This window comes from Sciurus vulgaris (genome assembly GCF_902686455.1).
Source record: "Sciurus vulgaris genome assembly, chromosome: 4".
Classification (NCBI taxonomy): Eukaryota; Metazoa; Chordata; class Mammalia; order Rodentia; family Sciuridae; genus Sciurus; species Sciurus vulgaris.
Window position 1 is genome coordinate 149,370,785 of NC_136464.1, and position 18,796 is coordinate 149,389,580.

General features: G+C 33.9%; 1 protein-coding gene across 1 annotated transcript in view; it reads right to left on the reverse strand.

The window, feature by feature from the left end:
• INTS6 (integrator complex subunit 6) overlaps positions 1 to 18,796 on the reverse strand; it is an 83,931-nt gene that overhangs the window by 26,320 nt on the left and 38,815 nt on the right. The window contains exon 5 of the mRNA XM_079136150.1: positions 2,393 to 2,576. Coding sequence (XP_078992276.1) covers positions 2,393 to 2,576 — 184 coding nt within the window. The remainder of the gene's footprint in view (positions 1 to 2,392; positions 2,577 to 18,796) is intronic.

Here is an 18,796-nt window from a genome sequence, read left to right on the forward strand (position 1 = left end):
AATACACACAGCACATCTCTTCCCTTATTACTTGTCTTTATAGATCTTCCTGAGGCTACTGCATCTTTCCAAACTCTGTTCAAATGTTACTTCCTCAGAGGAAAATTACCTAAGAATATTCCTTCTCAGTCTCAAGTTGCTCTCTACTCCCAAATCCTTAATTTTTCCTCTTCATAACAGCAGCACCCCCTAAAGTATGATTTATTCATTTGACATGATTATTATCTATAATCCAGTCCAAAGATACAAGTTTTCTGACTATCATTCCTAATGTATTTCCAGCATTTAGAACAGTTAAACAGGCAGAGGAGGCACTCACAAAATTACCTGATAACAAAAGAACAATGCTTACAATGACAATTGCACATTTTTAAAAGCATAAATAAAATATAACATTTATTATTTTGGCAATACAGGTGAATTTCTTTCCAATTGTTCCTTAATAAATATGTATTACTCTTTAATGGGAAAAAATAATGAACATAGCCTACCTCGCACTAAGTTAGAAAAACAACAACACAGGAATTGTTAGTACTGTTCACATATTTGTATAGTACAGTACCAATGGATTTTCACTTTTTGTTCTTGCTACTTTCCTGGTGCTTTTTCTCCAAAACCTTTCTTTAGTGAACATTCTTTCTTTTAAATTAAAAAAGAAAGAAAACACATTATTCAGATATATGAAAAGGTGAGTGGCATTTGTGCAGTTTCCCACTGTTCCTTGCAAGAGCATGAAGAGGGGCAAATGAATGACTACATGAGGAAGGATCCAGGAAGTATATTTAGGGAAAACTTCCTAATTTCTTGACTAAAATTTTGGGTCATTGAAAGATATTACCAAGGGTGACTTCGGAATCTTCTCCTCTGGAGATGTTCCTTTCAAAGAATAAACAAAATAACTTTAGTACATTACTGCCCAAAGGCAAGGATATCAACTAATACATGATTTTCAAGGTTCTTTTCAGACATTTTCTGACTGTACCACTCACTTGATTTCACACTCTGAATATTCTTGATCACTGAAGACAAAAGTTATAGTACATATAGTGCCATAACTTCATCATAATTCTAAGTTCAAACCAAGTAATTCAAAGAAAACAATGTCCAATGTGAGAATGTCTAAAGTACAGCCTTTAAGCCTTTTGCAATCTGTTAAGTAAAAACCCTAGAGTTTAAAAAAAAAAAAAAAAAAAAAAAAAAAGATATTAACAAAGAAGGTCAGTTCAAAGCTGAAAACTAAAATTTCATGAACACAAATGTGGATTCCCCAAAGAAACCACAGGGACTACTGCTGAACAATGTTATACATGTATAGGAAATTGCTAGCAGTGTATTTTCAAAATGTAGATGATAAGCTGTTCCTCAAAAAAATACACACATACCTTTTTTTTTAATTTTGTAAATTGTGAAGGCATTACAACAGTTCAGAGTATTTCTATAAAATGGGAGCATTAATAGTGTGAATAACAATTACCTCATCCTTGTCTTTGTATATGTGTAGGTGTGTGTGTGTGCAAGTATATATATGGATACACACATACACACAATCCTTTTTGCCTGAGAATTTTGCACATTTCTGAAACCCATAGAATTTTAAAAGAAAGGCATCTGAAGTATTAATTAGAACTTGTATTTTTTCTTAACTCATGTAGCTAGGCTCTCACTAGAGCACTGATGGCGTCTAAAGCCTATGTTGGAGGTCCCTCTTACAGTTCAAACGGTGGAATGCCAGACTTAGACAATTTTAATATCAAATTCCTTAAATGAGAACTAAAATGTTCCCCGAAAACAAAAACCCCTTGGCATTTCTTATTCATTACTGAAGCGCTAAACCATGGAATAATAACTGACGCACAGTAGGCACTTGATACATATCTATATGAAATTAATCTGTGCCTATTTATGTTCACTAAGCATGGTGGCTACCTGACTTGATGAATAAGTGACACAAAAGCTGGATAAAACCTCTTACCCATTTCCTTCACCTATCTACCTAACCTCCTTACCTCTGAGAAAAACATCACTTAACCAGGTATATCCCATCAAATGGGTAATGAAAGGCTTCTAAAAACACAGTTCACAGAAAATAATGCTTTAGCACTTCAAAAATCATTGACAATTTTTGTAGGTAGGAAAACTTAACTTCAAATATCAGCATTTTCTATATGGATAAAAAAAATACCATTCATTATGAGAGTCAATAGTAACCACAAGTATTCATATCAAGATCACACACCATTATCAATGATGTAATTTTAAAACTATATGTCTATTAATTCCTAATGTTCAATTTATTAAACAAAAACAAACATGGAATTTTTGAAACTTACATTTTAACACATACAGATATACTCTGCTTTAAGTCCTTCAATTACTATCAGCAAAAACTTACCGCCTGTCACTTCACACATTGGTGTGATTGCAGAGTCATCCAAAGGCACACCTGTCAACTGTTCTGATTCTACTGACATGGTGCCAGGCAACCGCAACACTAATGCAAACAGTCTCTGATCCCAGCGAAAAGGTTCCTTGGTCAGTTCACTTCCAGGCAAAGGGGAATTAAGAGGTAAGTGAAGCTGAAAGTAATGGAGGGGGGGAAATTAGTAAGAATTCCACACAGTATTACTTTTAAAGTCCTTTTAATAAAAAAGTCACTCTATACTAAAATTCTGTTGAGTCTCTCATTACTCCAAAAACGAGCTTAAAAGTAAAAAGACACACCCCAATATAATTCATGATATTATTGCTTTAGTTTTCTTAAATTTACTCTGAAGACCTAAATTGAAAAAACAAATTCTATAATACTGTAACACACTTCAGATTAAATATAACTAATTACCAGGGTCTAGACTGCTTCCAAATGAATCTTTAGTCATTAAAAACAATCCAATAATACATACTATTATTTGTGTGTGTGTGTGTGTGTATGAGATAGTGCGAGTGAGAAAGAGAGAGAGAGAGAGAGAGAGAGAGAACGCATGTGCGCCAAGGGAGGGAGGGAGAAAATGATTTGACCTTCCAGGATCATGTCAGCACTTTTTCTGTTCTACCACAGCAGCCTCAAACATCGCTACAGTTCTTAATAATTCTAAATATGCTTCATTTTATCCAGTAGATACACTCCCAAAGCATTTGCATAAAAGTAAATTTTTTCACTAATTACATATTAAATGTATTAAAGGTATTGATTCTTACCATATCTGATTAAATGTAGAAGGGTTTGAGATTTTTTTCTGTTTTTTAATAGATGTTTTCCCTACTCTCACCAGACATAAAATGATTCTAATGGGCATCTCTATATCAACAGAGAAAGTGAACCAACAGAATTCTTACATCAATCTTATTATGCACATTTTTTGTGAGGCAATAAAAGGTTCATAATACAAAAGATCTTAGGGAAGGAAAAATGAAAGAAAGAGAGGGAGGGAAGGAGAAGAAAACAAAGGAAAAAAAAGAAAAAGAGAGGAAAAAGTAAAAGGGAAAGAAAGAAAAGTTTGAATCAAAGCCAGCCTTTAGATCTAAAAACCAGTTTTACAATGAATTTTGGTAATACAAGATCAAGTTAACCACCACTACAACAGAGATTCAAATCCAAAATGTATAACATTCTAGAGGACAAAACACCTGATTTCTCCATATAATCGATAGCATGAAAAAGTCAAGGGTAGGGAGTAGGGAGGGTTAAAACTGTTACAGGAAAAGAAAATGGGGAGGGGGGCAAAAGCAAAGATTTTTCAGAGAATCAGAAACATAAGTTGTATGGTGCTTAGGGAAATGAAAATCCTTATCACTTATAAGATACATATAAAATCAAATCCAGGATCAACACACTCAGGAACTTACATTCTATAAACATTTGAAAAATTTTTTAAAAATATAGAACATACTTTTAAATTATCACTTCCAAAGTAATAGCCAGAGTTCATACCAATTTGTTCATAAAACAAGACATGACTATTTCTTGGGCTGGGGTTGTGGCTTAGTGGTAAAGCACTTACTTGCCTGGCATGTGTGAGGCACTGGGTTCAATTCTCAGCACCACATATAACTAACTAACTAAATAAATAAATAAATACTTCTTTACATCCTTCTTAAATCTCATAGAGACTTCTGACTTTAATAAATTGAGGATTTTAGACATTCTACACTGATTTAAGACTTAAATTTCTTCATTAACTTCTGTCAAACCCTTCAAAAAAAAATCTGATTCTATTCTAGGAAGAGGTTCCTGGTGAAGCTGTGCTGTGCTGGCACCCCTCTCCCACAGTTCCTGCTAAGAGAATATGCTCAAACCTTCGGCAAGAACAACCAAGATTCTGTGACCATGGACAAGAATCATGTGCTCTTCTTCTGGCACTGGTCCTATTTAAGTCAGAGGCAAGAGGGAGAAATCTGGGCCAGGATGTTCTTTGAGGAAGGTTCCCCAACCTCAAAGACTCTGTGACACAAACAGCTCAGGAACTCCAGGCCCTTGCTGTTTTTACTGCATCTTCCCAGAAGATAAATGAGAAAGCACTGCTTAAATTATCTCTTTTTACTCCAGACCAACTGTCTTCTGAATTTGGGAAACACAGCTATTAAATGCTTGAAAATTTTCTAAAGTCACAGAAACAATAAAATTCAGTGGCACTGGGTAAAGAGGTTTTCAACTGTTAATGTAGTTTCTCTGCAGAAATAATGGGTACACGAAACTGGAGAATTCAGAGAATAACAGGCACCGTGCAGAGCACATATGCACAACTAATCATGAAGTGATGAGGATCTGCCACTTATGGTGGGCCTAGAAATATACAACAATTTGGACAACAATATTGATGAAATAATTGGCCTTTGGCTGAACAGTGCTAAATCTAGAATGTATCTCAAATAAAAAGTAAAGCCAACCAGAGTCATAAGAATATTTTCAAGCTTTCTACATATAGCTATAATTTTACACTTGTCAAGTTATCATTCATTTTTCTATTATTTTCCCCTTCCTCATATCACTTCCAAAAGATGGTTGGAGTTGGGGAATGTATCGGTAAAACAGGATAGAGTAATGGGCAGGCAAACAACAACAAAAAAAATATAAAAATCTGAAGGAAAAATATTCTTCAGAGGCTTGAATTACTCTAAATTTTTAGCTGAAATTCTAACAGCTTAAAATCACAAAGTGGAGGAGCCTTCATGAATATATGGACTGCTAATCAAAGAAAACTGCATATAAATATAAAATTTATCATTAGAAAAATGCACAATAAAAATTAATAGATACTTCCTAAAAGTGAAAATTTTAAGAATACACAAGAGGAAATTTATATGAACTATAACATGTGGAAAGATATTCAAATACACTGGTCATCAGGTAATGCAAGTTATAAACAGCATTTCATACACATAAGATGAACAAATATTTTAAAATTTTGAAAACTCTTAAGTGATAGTAAGACTATAGTGTAATGAAAACACTCCAACACTCCTGATGGGCTTATAAATAAATAATCATTTAACGGACTATATGATATCATCAATAGAGTTGAACATAAGCATACCCTGACACAGGAAAGTTTCCTACAGAAACTCATATTTTCATAAAAAGTCATATAAAAGAATATTGCAGGGCACAGTCAATGGTAGTGCATGTACCTAGCACGAACCAGGCCCTGAATTCAATCCCCATCACCACCAAATAATAAAACACCTTGACTACAGCATTATTTGAAATAGAGAAAAAAATGGCCAACAACCTACAAGTCCAATAAGGTAATCAGTATACAAACTATGGTCACTGGTATGAATAAATAATCTCTAAGATCCATCATGGGTAGACCTCAAAACAATATTTTTTGGATAATATAACGTATACATAAAATAATCTATACTTAGGCTCCCCCCATCACAGCCCCTGTTCAGTTTTGTGTGATTTGGAACTTTATATAAATGGAATTATAGAGTATGATCTCTTTGGTTTACGGTTTCTTTATATTACAGAAGTGAAATTCATGCATAGTATTGCATATAGCTGTAGATCATTTGTTCTTACTGCAGCATTGTGTGTGAGAGAATATACCATAATGTATCTATCTTTTGTTTTTGAGAGTCATTTGGGTTGTTTGGGTATATGATGAATAGTTGTGCATAGCACAACTATTCATAATATATGAATGAATACACACACACACTCACCTTTATGACAAAATATGCATGCATTTCCTTGTAATTGCTCCATCACAGGGTATAAACATGTTTACTTTCAGCAGATACTGCCAAATGGTTTTCCCAAGCGGTTGTACTAATTTGTACTCCCACCAGCAGTGTATGAAAGAACCATTGCTTCATTACTCTCTTACCAACTTAATACTAGTTGCCTTTCATTTTAGCCATTTTGGTGTATGTGTATATGTATGTGTGCAATAGTGTCTCAGAAGGGTTTCAGTTTCCCTGATATCTATGGAAGTTGATCACCTTTGCATACACTTACTGTCATTTCAATGTGCTCTTTTACAAAGTGCCTGTTAAAATGTTCTGTACCACCCGCCCCCCTTTTTCTTTGAGTTACCTGGCTTTTTCTTACTGATTTGGAGAATCATTAATGTATTGGAGAACTGTTAATATATTATAGGTATCAGTCTCTCATTGGATATAGGTACTACAAATACCTTCTCCCATTCTGTGACCACTTTTATTATGTTAGTGCTATCTTTTGATAATCCTTTTTTTTTTCTTTTACGTTTAACATTTTTTGTGTCCTAAAGATCATGAAGGCACTCTCCATTTTCTTCTAAAAGCTTTAATATTTTTATTTATAATTAAGCCTGAAATACATGTGAAATTGAGTTTGGAATATGTTTAAGAGATGGGTGGAGATATGTTTTTCCCCCAAATAGATATCTAATTGACATAGCATCATTAACTGAAAATATCATCCTTTCTTTGCTGCACCTCTTTATTATGCTGGGTGACCATATGGGATTATTTCTGATTCAAAAACAGTATCAATTTTTTAAAAAGACAAGATATAAAATGATATGAACTGAATGGCATCTCTAATACACTATTATAAGTAAACAATATTTAGTGTTATTTTTCTATTTGTATAATATGTACATGTAGTAAAGTAAGAAAATATGGACCAGAAGACTATATGCCAAATTCACAACTATTGTTTCTGGGAAAGAGAAGTATGAGTGTTTTTGTTTTTCAGGGTTTTTTTTTTTGGGGGGTTGGGGGAGCACTGGGGACTGAACCCAGGTGTGTTCTACAATTGAGCTGTATCCCCAGCCCTTGATGTTTTTTATTTTGAGACAGGGCCTCACTAAGTTGCTGAAGCTGGCCTTGAACTTGCAATCCTCCTGTCTCAGCCTTCTGAGTCACTGGGATTATAGACATGTGCCACTGAGCCTGGCAGAAGTGGGCTCTTCAGCATTGTATTATACAGCCTATTACTGAAAACACAATCTGCATTTTAAAAAACTGAATATTGACCTATTAATATAAAAATAATCTTATTAAATGGAAAATGCGAAACTTTATAAAAATAATCACTTTCAGAAAAAAGCATTAAATCAATTTCTGAACCATAATAGCAATTTTAAGTCTTCCTTGCACATGCTAGACAAGTACTCTACCACTCAATAGTCCATCTCACCAGGCACTCTTTTATCCAACAGAAAGGAACAGCAATATATTTTTCTTCCTTCTTGCTTTCCCCTTCCAATTACCAAAACATGGATAATAATAGCAAAAATAAACAATAATTATAGCTAGCATATTTTCAGCACCCTTTTATGAACTTTACATTTAACATTTTATAATAAATGAATGGGGTAGATACTTTCATGATCTCCATTTTAGAGATAAGAAATAATATAAGATTGTATGGTAGGAAACACTTGTTTTAGAATATACACAAATAATCCCTGCAATATAAATTTAGAACATCTAAGGAGGACTGTAAATGTTAAGAATTGGATAAACCATGTGTGATCCAAAAACTCAGTAATTTTCCCATAACCATGGTATTATTGGACTTTTATAAAGACCTTCAAAAGATATTTGGCAAAGCTTTAGTCCAATGAATAAATAAGCAAAGAAAATTATTATTTATACTCATGAAGTTTTTTTAACTTGGATATAATGGAAGTTTTCTGTTATTATTTTTTTAAACAATTAATTTCAGATATCACCAGTTCAGCTATTTTATGCTATTTTATGTAATTATCTTAGTAGCTCACAGAAAATGAAATGTAACTCTAATTTAAAGTTAGAAAGAAATTACTCTTATTTTTTCTTCTTTGAAGACCTTACTATTACTACTCTTGCACTTGAGTCCTGCCTAACTTCTTACCAAAAAAGTAAACAAATCTTATTTCTAACATTAGTATGAAAAATAATGACAGATTAGGTTGGTCTATTATTAGGCATGCTCAAACTTTATTTATGAAAGCAGAATTTCCTCTTTATTTGATTATCTTATATGATGATGGTCCAGACCCTAATTAGTTACTTTGCTAAAACTGAACTAAAAGCTCAACTTCATCTTTAATTATTTAATTATCTGTGAAGCACTACAACAAGCATGGCACTCTTTTAAGCTCTAATAAGGATATAACAAGTCAAATAAACAAGATTGGAGATAACATTTTAGCACTCACTTTAAGGAAAAAAAACTATTCTAAAGCCTCAGCTCACCAGGATTCTCATACATTAAACTGCAGAGTATTTAAAAAAAAAAAAAAAAAAAAAAGTTAGCAAATAGAAAAGACATCTTCAAATTCAGGAATCTAAATAGATGTCTGCTGACATCCAACTTCATGGCTGCTAGATGAGGATTACACCACAATCCACCATAAATAGGGATAGATCTCTACCAGCACTTAAGATTTCTCCTTCAACTTGCATTTCTGCCAAGTGGTTCCATTACTAAAGTCATTAAAATTATGTGCCCATTCTTAATAGTACTTCCCACTTAGGTTTTAATGACCTATTTAGCTGTCTATCCTCTAATTTGGGAGAAGACAGGGAAGATGATCTGTTTCTTGTCTGTCTCCCTGTATTTGTCAAATTGAAGAATTAATGAGGTCCCATTCCCACAGTCTATAGAAAGTACAAGAGAAAGAGGGGCAAAGAAAGAAAGGTAATCAGAGAGCAACCACCTATCCATGTCCTGTCAAGAACTGTGGTCCCTCCACCAACATATACATGTATGGATAAAAAAAATTTCCATGGAATATGAGGTCATAGAACCAAGTACCCCTATCTCCAATAGCTATGAGTTTTACTGTCTCCCTGTTTGTCTGTCTAGTTCATCTGTATGGCCCATGGATGTGCTAGACATGGAGAATACAAAGATGAGCTGTAAAACCTGCCTATCATCTGGAGCATAGGTTGGAGAAATAAACATGACATGCCGGTGCCACAGCAACTAGTTCATCCAGGTCAATGGACAGTACTCATAATGAAAATTTATATGTAGACATACTTTCACTACAGCCCATATGAAATATAACCTCAAATTCTTGCTTTATTAAAGGATACACAGAACTTGACCAAATAAAATTTCTTGTAATTTTTTTTTACCACACACACCAAACCATAACTTTTCTTTATAGTTTACTGCACTGACCCAGTACCAATGAATCTGGCAAAGTATCAAAGAAGTAACTAAGTCATTATAAAGGTATACATTTTAATTGTCATCATGTGAGACCTTTTAAAAAAAAAAATTAGAAGGCAGACTGCAAATCAAGCTATAATTTGGGATATTTAGTGAAGATAACACATTAAACATTTTACTTCCCTGCCTTCAAGAAAATATTAATAAATAATTGTAATGTGCACAATAGCAGAAGTATGCATAAGGTACAGAGAAATAAATGATTATCTGGAGGAGGAATCAGGGAAGGCTTCCCAGAGGACATAGCATCAGAGCAAGTTTGAAGAGTAAAAAGTTTACTGAGAATCTAGAACACTGTGTAGTTTGGTGGGGAAAGCAGAGTAGAGACTACAATCAAAGACATAGGAGACACAAAAAACAAAAACCAAATACTAGGTTACAAACTGAACTTCAGATCTGTTGGAGGATAAAAAGCAGAGGAGAGAGATTAAAGACTTATAGAAAGCTTGAATCCTTTACAAATGGGTAGAATTTTAATATGGGGAGGTGGAGAAAAGCATATGAGAGGAAAGAAACAGAAGCATTCAGGAAATCAGCAGCCCAGATGTGGGTCAAGTTTAGAGAAAATATGGAAAAAGGACAGGATTTTTCTTCACCTAGTCATTTCCTAGTCCTCTCACTCCTCTAAAACAAGTCACACTAAGTCTTAATGGTCTTTTTTGGGTCAAAGTGGTCAACAGCACAGTGGGGCAAAATCATGCTGGGCCTTGCAATTCATTTTCACCTCTGTGGAAACCAGCCACCATATAAAGAAGCCTGAACTGGACCACTGAATGGAGAGAAAGCCACAGAGAAGAGTGGCAAGGTGCCTCAGCCAAGTCAGGTATACAAAGGAGAACAACAACTAAGCCTTCAGTTGAATGTAGCCAACCTGAAGAATCTTAAGAAATAATAAACTGTTTTAAGCCACTAAGTTTTGGGATGATTTGTTCTATAGCAATTAATAACTAAAGGTGATAGTAAACCTAGTGGAGACTTTCAGATTTGACATCCAAGCAGCATTCAAAACTACTTGCCACTCTTTTGAAGCATATTTCTTTGGTTTTCACATTCACGTTTTCCTCCTCTTCTCTAGTTGTGCTGCGTCTGTTCTTTACCCTCACTCCCAAACCAGACTTGACCTCTAATACCGAGCTGTTAAGTGTTGTAGATCCTCATGGCTCAGTCTCAGGCCTTGGTCAATTTATACTCTGAACCTTTAACCCACCAACTACTCAGAGCTTCATAATTTTATACCAAATAATGTTCAAAAACTATATATAACTCTCCTCAGCAAATTATTCTTACTTGGTATTCATTCTTGAATGGCTCAAAGGTACCTCAAAAACTATAAAAATTCAAAACTGAACTCATGATTCTCTCCATCCAAAATAGTCCTCTAAAATTCTCTAGGCTCAGTAAATGGCATCATCATCCAGTTTTGCAGAAGTCATCTCTTTGTTCCTTAAACCACAAGTGTGATATGTCATCATATTCTATTGATTTTAACCTCCTAAATGTCTCTTCAAATTCTTACATCTTTCCATCTTGTCTATTAGTGCCAACCTCTTTATTCGAGCTAACTGATAAGACTACCGATAACAATGCCTACCTGGTCTTCTAACATCCACTTTTGTCTCCCTCTCCTCTACCCACTACCTCTAAATAAAATCCTCAATGGCTTCCCTATTGCTTTTATATTAATAATAACATTATCAAGATGGTCCCAAAGTCCTTTGTATGGTCAAGTCCAATATTCTTTTTTATTTTGTACTATGTTCCCTCTTTTTTTTTAATTCTCTAAACCATATCAGCCTTCTTTTAGTTCCTCATTCTCAAAACACTCCCTTCAAAAAACAAGCCTTAAGTCCTTTGGGTATAAACCGAGAAGTGGGATAACTGGGTCAAAAGGTGGGTCCATTCCAAGTTTTCTGAGGATTTTCCACACTGCTATCCAGAGTGGCTGCACCAATTTGCAACTCTACCAGCAATGTAAAAGTGTGCCTTTTTCTCCACATCCACGCCAACATCTATTATTGTTTGTGTCCTTGATAGTAGCCATTCTAATTGGAGTAAGATGAAATCTTAGAGTTGTTTTAATTTGCATTTCTCTAATTACTAGAGATGTTGAACGCTTTTTCATATATTTATTACTCGCCTGTATGTTAGCCAAAGGACTTAAAATTAGCATACTACAGTAACACAGCCACATCAATGTTAATAGCAGCTCAATTCACAATAGCTAGATTGTGAAACCAACCTAGATGCCCTTCAACAGATGAATGAATAAAGAAACTGTGGTATATATACAAAATGGAATATTATTCAGCCATAAAAAATAATAATATTATGGCATTTGCAAATGAATGGGAATTGGAGAATATCATGCCAAGTGAAATAAGCCAATCCCCAAAAACCAAAGACTGAATGTTCTCCCTGATAAGTGGATGATGATCTATAAGGGCAGGGGGTGGGGGTGAGTGAGAGAAGAATGGAGAAACTTTGGATTTTGTAGAAGGAAATGAGGGGGAGGGTATGAAAAATGGTGGAATAAGACAGACATCATTAACCTATGTACATGTATGGTTACACGAATGGTATGAATCTACATCGTGTACAACCATAGAAACCAAACGATGTACCCCATTTGTGTACAATGAATCAAAATGTCGTCTGTAAAAAATAAATAAATAATAATAAAAAGAACAAGCCTTTGTACATGCGAGCCCCTCTGCATGACTTTCCTTTGTACTAACTATTATGGTAGTAAATTCTACTCTTCAGATCTTAATCCATGATGTCACTGAAAATAAATAGAAACACACACACACACACACAACACCTTATACAATTAAAAGATGCACAAAGAAGTATTTATAGATGAAATGGTTTGTCTACAATGTGTATATAATCCCCAAAAGAGTATGCATAGCTGTGGCAAGCAGGTTAAACAAGACCTGCAAAATATGGATAATGAAACTGGGTAAGGGTTCTTGAGATTAGTTTTTATTTTCCCTGCATCTATGTATGTTTAAAAGTTTCCACAATAATTTTTTTTAAAAATATGGATATATATGAGTAATCCACACAATAATTGAAAATGAAAGACAAAACCTCTGAAAAGGAAAGGAGAAAAGGGAAGCCTGCTTTTATTAGTACCCTTCTTTTAAAACTTATTAGTTAAAAGTTCCTATTAAAATATTTAAGTCTTTTAAATAGAATATAAAAATTTCACCACCATGAGCAAATAAGTCAGCTGGAGTAATAACTAAATGATTCCACACTTATGTCAAAACATGCACTGACCAGAAATGACAGTTCCAAGTACACTAGGAGTTACTCCTCTACCTAAAAGCTGGCAAATTTCTACTGTCAGTAATTTTTAGACCCATACTAACTTCAGAAAGAGGGTGGGGAATGAGTGAATAGTATTTTGTAGAATGAAAAAAATATATAATTATTGTTGTGAAGATGAGGAGGGATAGGAAAACTTGCCACAAAAAGATTAATTTATTTGTTCAAGTTAATTTGGGTTCTGGAAGAAACACATTCTTTTCCCTTTCCTACATGCCTGTTAAATATATGGATTTCCAACTAATATTTACCCTTGGCTTACTAAATACATTTTGTTTGATTTTATGGTAAACAATCCAAAATTGTAGCTTTTTAGATTCCTATGACTGCTTACTTATCAGTTTACTCATCTACAAAATATAAACAGGGTTCTTACATATATTTATAAAATGCATATTAATAATATAAAACAAAGTTGGTTCAACATTCAAAAATTAAAGTTATTCACCATATAAGCAGGATTAAAAAAGAAAAATCATGATTGCCTCGAATATCAAAAACTTTTGACAAAATAATACCCATTCAAGTTTTAAAAAAACAAAACAAAGGGAATTTCCTTACCTAATGAAAATAATTTATGAAAACCTACAGTTAACATCACTTAACTGATAAAAAGCTAAATGCTTCACTCCCCACCCGATCCCTGAAGATCAAGAAAAAGACAGAGATGTCCATTCTCATCATTTCTACTAGTATCTTAAGGCAAGAAAAATAATGAAACCACAGACAGATATTAGCTTGTTTTTTTTTTTTTTTTTTTTTTTTTTTTTTTTTTTTTTTTGCAGTGCTGGGGATTGAACCCAGGGCCTTGTGCTTGCAAGGCAAGCACTCTACCAACTGAGCTATCTCCCCAGCCCACAGGCAGATATTAAAAAGGAGGAAGTAAAACTGTCTACATTCAGACATGGTTGTGTGTAAAAAAAATCCAAAGAATCTACAAAAAGCCACTAGATAAAGTAAATTTAAGAAGGTCACAAGGTATCGGGGTCAAAACACACACACACACATACATACATATACAAACTCTTAACTATACTTAACAATAATCAGAAATTGAAGATAAAAAGTCCAACTTACAACACATATACAAATCCTACACACTGAAAACTACAAATATTGTTGAGAAAATTAAAGACAGAAAATCTGAGAGAAATGCAATGCTTATCAATCAAAATAACATATAAAGTGTCAATTTCCCCCCAAATTATTTTAGCAGATTCAAATCAAAACTGCAATTGACTCATAAAAATTAACACGTCTGATTTTAAATTTAAATGTAAATTCCAAGGACCTAAAGAGGAGACAAAATAATTTCGCAAGAAGAAAACAAAAATTAGAAACTTTATCTGATTTCAATATTGACAAAAATAAAACCCTATGTTCCAGCCTTGATTAATGCAGATCAGAGCCTCTGGTAAATTCCTTGCCCATGTACTTCTGACTGAACATAGGTATCCCTCTTATAACCCCATCTTCTCTGATGACCAAGTGTTATCTTCAAAGGTCTTTTTGAAGCCCTACAAGAAGAATGAGGTGTTTCTCGTCTCTGTACAGTGACAGAAAATAATTACTTCAGTAATATTCCTTAAGTATTTATTGTCTCATTTAATCATAATAATCATGTTACTATTATTATCCCCATCTTAAAAATGAAGACATTAAAACTTAGAACAAGAGAGAATAAGGTTTCCTTCTAGTTGCAAAGTCAGGAATTGAAACTTGGTTTTTCAACATAAATACTTTCTTTAACCAGTATATTTTAAATACTTACCTTAAATTTAAATTGGATATAAGCATGAACTCATGACCTATTTTCTCTTTTAGAAAAAAAATGTAAATATGTATATATATCCTATCCATGTCCAATTAAAAAGTGTAGAAACAATGACCAACTCAACAGAAATGATCAAATTACAACCTAAAGCCCAGGTTAGCGCTTCCATATACCATTTGCTAACACACAGAACCTGAGCTGATTCATATCTGGGACAAAAATACATGAGAGAAGCTTAAAACAAGTTGTCATGCTAAAAAGCAAAATAGCTTTCAAATTTTTAAGTTTAATTTCTTTGTCGTTATTCCTTTAATTTTAGAAACCAATAGCTGCCCCTCCAAATCTAATCTCTCCTCCTTCCTACCAAAACTCCCAATTAGTTTGGCTCATAGTGACCCACACAGAGAGATGAGTTTCCACTATACCTTGCAGTTCAGTGTGGCCAAATTCCAGCTGATAGACTCTGACAGGTACTGTTATGTATAAATTTTGGGTCAGGTACACATTAGGAAGCTGCCTGCCCTCTATTATAGTCTTCACTCCTTTCCGCAAGCTGAAATTCAGTTGCAGAATATGCTATAAAACCACATCAACCATTCAAATAAGAGCAAAGACTGATGAAAAATAAAGTACCTAGGATACTAAACACTAGCTTGGAGCAGAACCACCCTACTTTCCCTACTACTAACCAGTTCTTTTTGAAGTGAGAGAAAAAGCTTTCCATCTTTTTAAGCCACTAACATTTTTGTCCCAATTACAGTAACTGAACCAATATCCTAAGAAAATCTAACTTGCCAGAAGCTTTCTAAAATCCTTGGAAGATTCAAACAGATGCTTGTCAATTTTTTTTTTTTCTACAGAAAATATGCACTCAAAGAGCCACTGTGTTGTTAAGAGCAGGACTGCACACATTCTAATCAAACTAATGCTAAGTGCTTTTGTGATTTAATAAGTAGAAAGTTGGCATCTCTAGTCTCTAGTCCCACTCTAGTTCCAATTACTCAGACTTTCCTGGATAATGTATATGGGGAAAAAGCTTCAAAGAAAGTGTTAGTGTTTTTGATGAAACAGTATTTTCTTAAATCTTATTACTCAAATAAAATACAGTCTTAGGTCCTACTTACAATATAACAAATAAAAAGAAGAGAAGTATAAGTAGTTGGGCCCTTGGAGATTCATTTTGGTTTCCTCCTTCAAAAAGACACGTGAATGATTCTAAGATTCAAGAAGTCCTTCAACTTCCTTTCTCTCACTAATATTTCACCTTTTGAAAATTCAAATCCCCTGCATTTTCTCTAATAATTTCCAAGAACAATTCAAAATTCAAGTATATCCAACCTGAAATGATCTGATCAAGGACAGGTACATGAAAGAGATCTGCCTATTCTAGAATTTGCTGTATTTGTTACAGTATGTCACACGCTGTCAAATATGTCTTATTTTAACAGATGGACTGGGGGCTGGGAATGTAGCTCAGTGGTAGAGCACTTGCCTAGCCTGCACAGTGCCCTGGATTCAATTCCTAGCAAGAAAAATAGACATACTAAATGCCATGGAATTGTTCAAGTGGTTAATTTTGTTATGTCAATTTCACTCCAATTAAAAAATATACAAAACCTTAGGAAAAGGTTTAAGTAAACTCTCAGAAAAAAACAAAGAAAGAAGGAGAAAAAAAAAAAGAGATTAAAAAAATAAGAATAAGGAATCAATTGGGAAGTCTTATATCCAGAAGAAAAGGATACAGGAGACAGGAAAATTGTGAAATAATACATTTCTGAAACTTAAACACATAAGTTTCCTAATTGAAGGACTTTCCAGGAGCCCAGTGCAGCAAACGAGGACATACCAAAGACCAACATCTTTTTATCACTGGTAAAAAAAGAAAAAAATCTAAAAACTTCAAGACAAAAAACAAAGAACAACAACAAAAACATCACCAACAATAGAAAAAAATATTTTATTTTGCTACTTTATTTCATTTTGTTTTACTTATGTTTTGCAGTGCTGGGTATCAAAGTCAGGGCTTTACACATTCTAGGCAAACATTCTATCACTGAGCTACACTTACAACTCCCCCAACCCCCAGACCTGGACTTTTAAATAGCAACATAGGACATAAAGTCACATGAACAATGTCTGTCTTCCAAACTCCTGAATGGAAACCATTCCCAAATTAGGAATCCTAACTAACAATAACAAGTTATCAGTCAAGTATAAGGTTAAAACTGTTACTAGCAACCCAAGGTCTTACCTCCCATGAACTTTCTCAGGAAGCTACTAGAGCATATGATGAAAGGAGGGGGAAAAAATCATGAAAGATGATGACATGATGTATAGAAACACAGAAGACCCAACAGTATAGAGATGTAAGATGAATTCCCATGATTATTTGAAGAAAATTCCTTAAAAATTACTCACCACACATCTAGAGAACAACCCTACAGACTATAGCAGATAGCTAGGACTCAACAAGAGATGACATCCAAGAATAAATAAATGATGATGATATCCAAGAGATGATATCCAAGAATAAATAAATGATGATGAAACCAATAAATTACCTTGTAAGTCTGTCTGGCCCTACAGGGAGGCATTTTATTATTCTAGGGAAGAGTATGGGTATGAGTACTTATTTTTCTTGGGAAAAATAAAAATAGATGAAATGAATAACTACATTGGGAACATGGGCCAAAAAAAAAGTGTAAGAAATCCAGTTGTTCATATCATACAGTAAAAAATCAATATACCTGCAAAAGAGAATGTAAGGAATATAAGCATGATTTCTGGAAACAGGAACTTGACACCTAAAACCATTAAAAGGAGGAACTTTGAGTGGTGAGGAATAGGTAAGTATCTATTTCTCATGTTAAGTAGGGTATGACCATGCCAAGTATACATTCCGCCACAGACATACTTACATAGACCCTAAATGTAATCTTAAAAGTGTCCCTTTCTCTTTTAAAAATGTCAATTTTAGAATATCAAATTATATGACCATTCAACTTATAAGCCTAATAGTGCATTTAACCTTTAAAATTATTTGCACAAGCCAGGTGTGGTGGTGCACGCCTGTAAACCCAGTGACTCGGGAGGCTGAGGCAGGGGGACTGCGAATTCAAAACCAGCCTCAGCAAAATTGAGGCCCTAAGCAACTCAGTGAGACTCTGTCTCTAAATAAAATACAAAATAGGGCTGGGATGTGGCTCAGTGGTCAAGAATCACTGAGTTCAATCCCTAGTACCAAAAAAGAAAGAGAATAAAGAAAAAAATTTATTTGCACAAATTACTTTGACTAAAAAAATGGTAATTTAAAAAAGAAAATGTATTAAAAATATATTAGGAAAGTAAAAGTAACAGGATTAAGTGATAGATGAATCTGACTCAGAAGTCAAGAATGATGGCTAGGGCAACTAAACAAACATTATTTTCAAGAAGGAGGCAGGAAAGATACAAATTCAGCTTTGAATATGTCAAGTTTGAGGTACCTCTAAACATCCAAGTAACCAGTACATAGTTGACTATATGTGACTAAAATGAAGGAAAATGTTATAGGCTTGTTAGTTATCAGGCCATGGGTTATATAAATAAAGACTTGAGTGTATGAGAGTACTCAAGCTACAATAGATTGTAGTCAAGAGCAAAAGCCTGAAAAATATTTAACTAATTTAAAAATTTTTTAAAAGTTTAAATACTTTTTTTCATATTCAAATGCATATAAATTTGATGGCTGCAAACTACCCTACTACACATACCACTCAGACATCCCAGAAGATGTCATTCATTCCACAAGTATTTATAAAAGGCCTAGCTATACCCAGAAATTCAAAAAGGCACAGGAAGTAGATCTTGCTCTCCAGAGCTCAAAGTCCAGTAACAGTAAGGTAAGCAAACAAGTAACATAATTCAAAAAAAAAAAAAAAAAAACAGTGGTAACAAAGTGCTATACCCTAGAAGTAGGAAGAAATCAGTAGAACCAAGTGTCTAAAAGTTTCACAGAAAGTACCACTTCACCACTATCTCAATAAATAAATGAG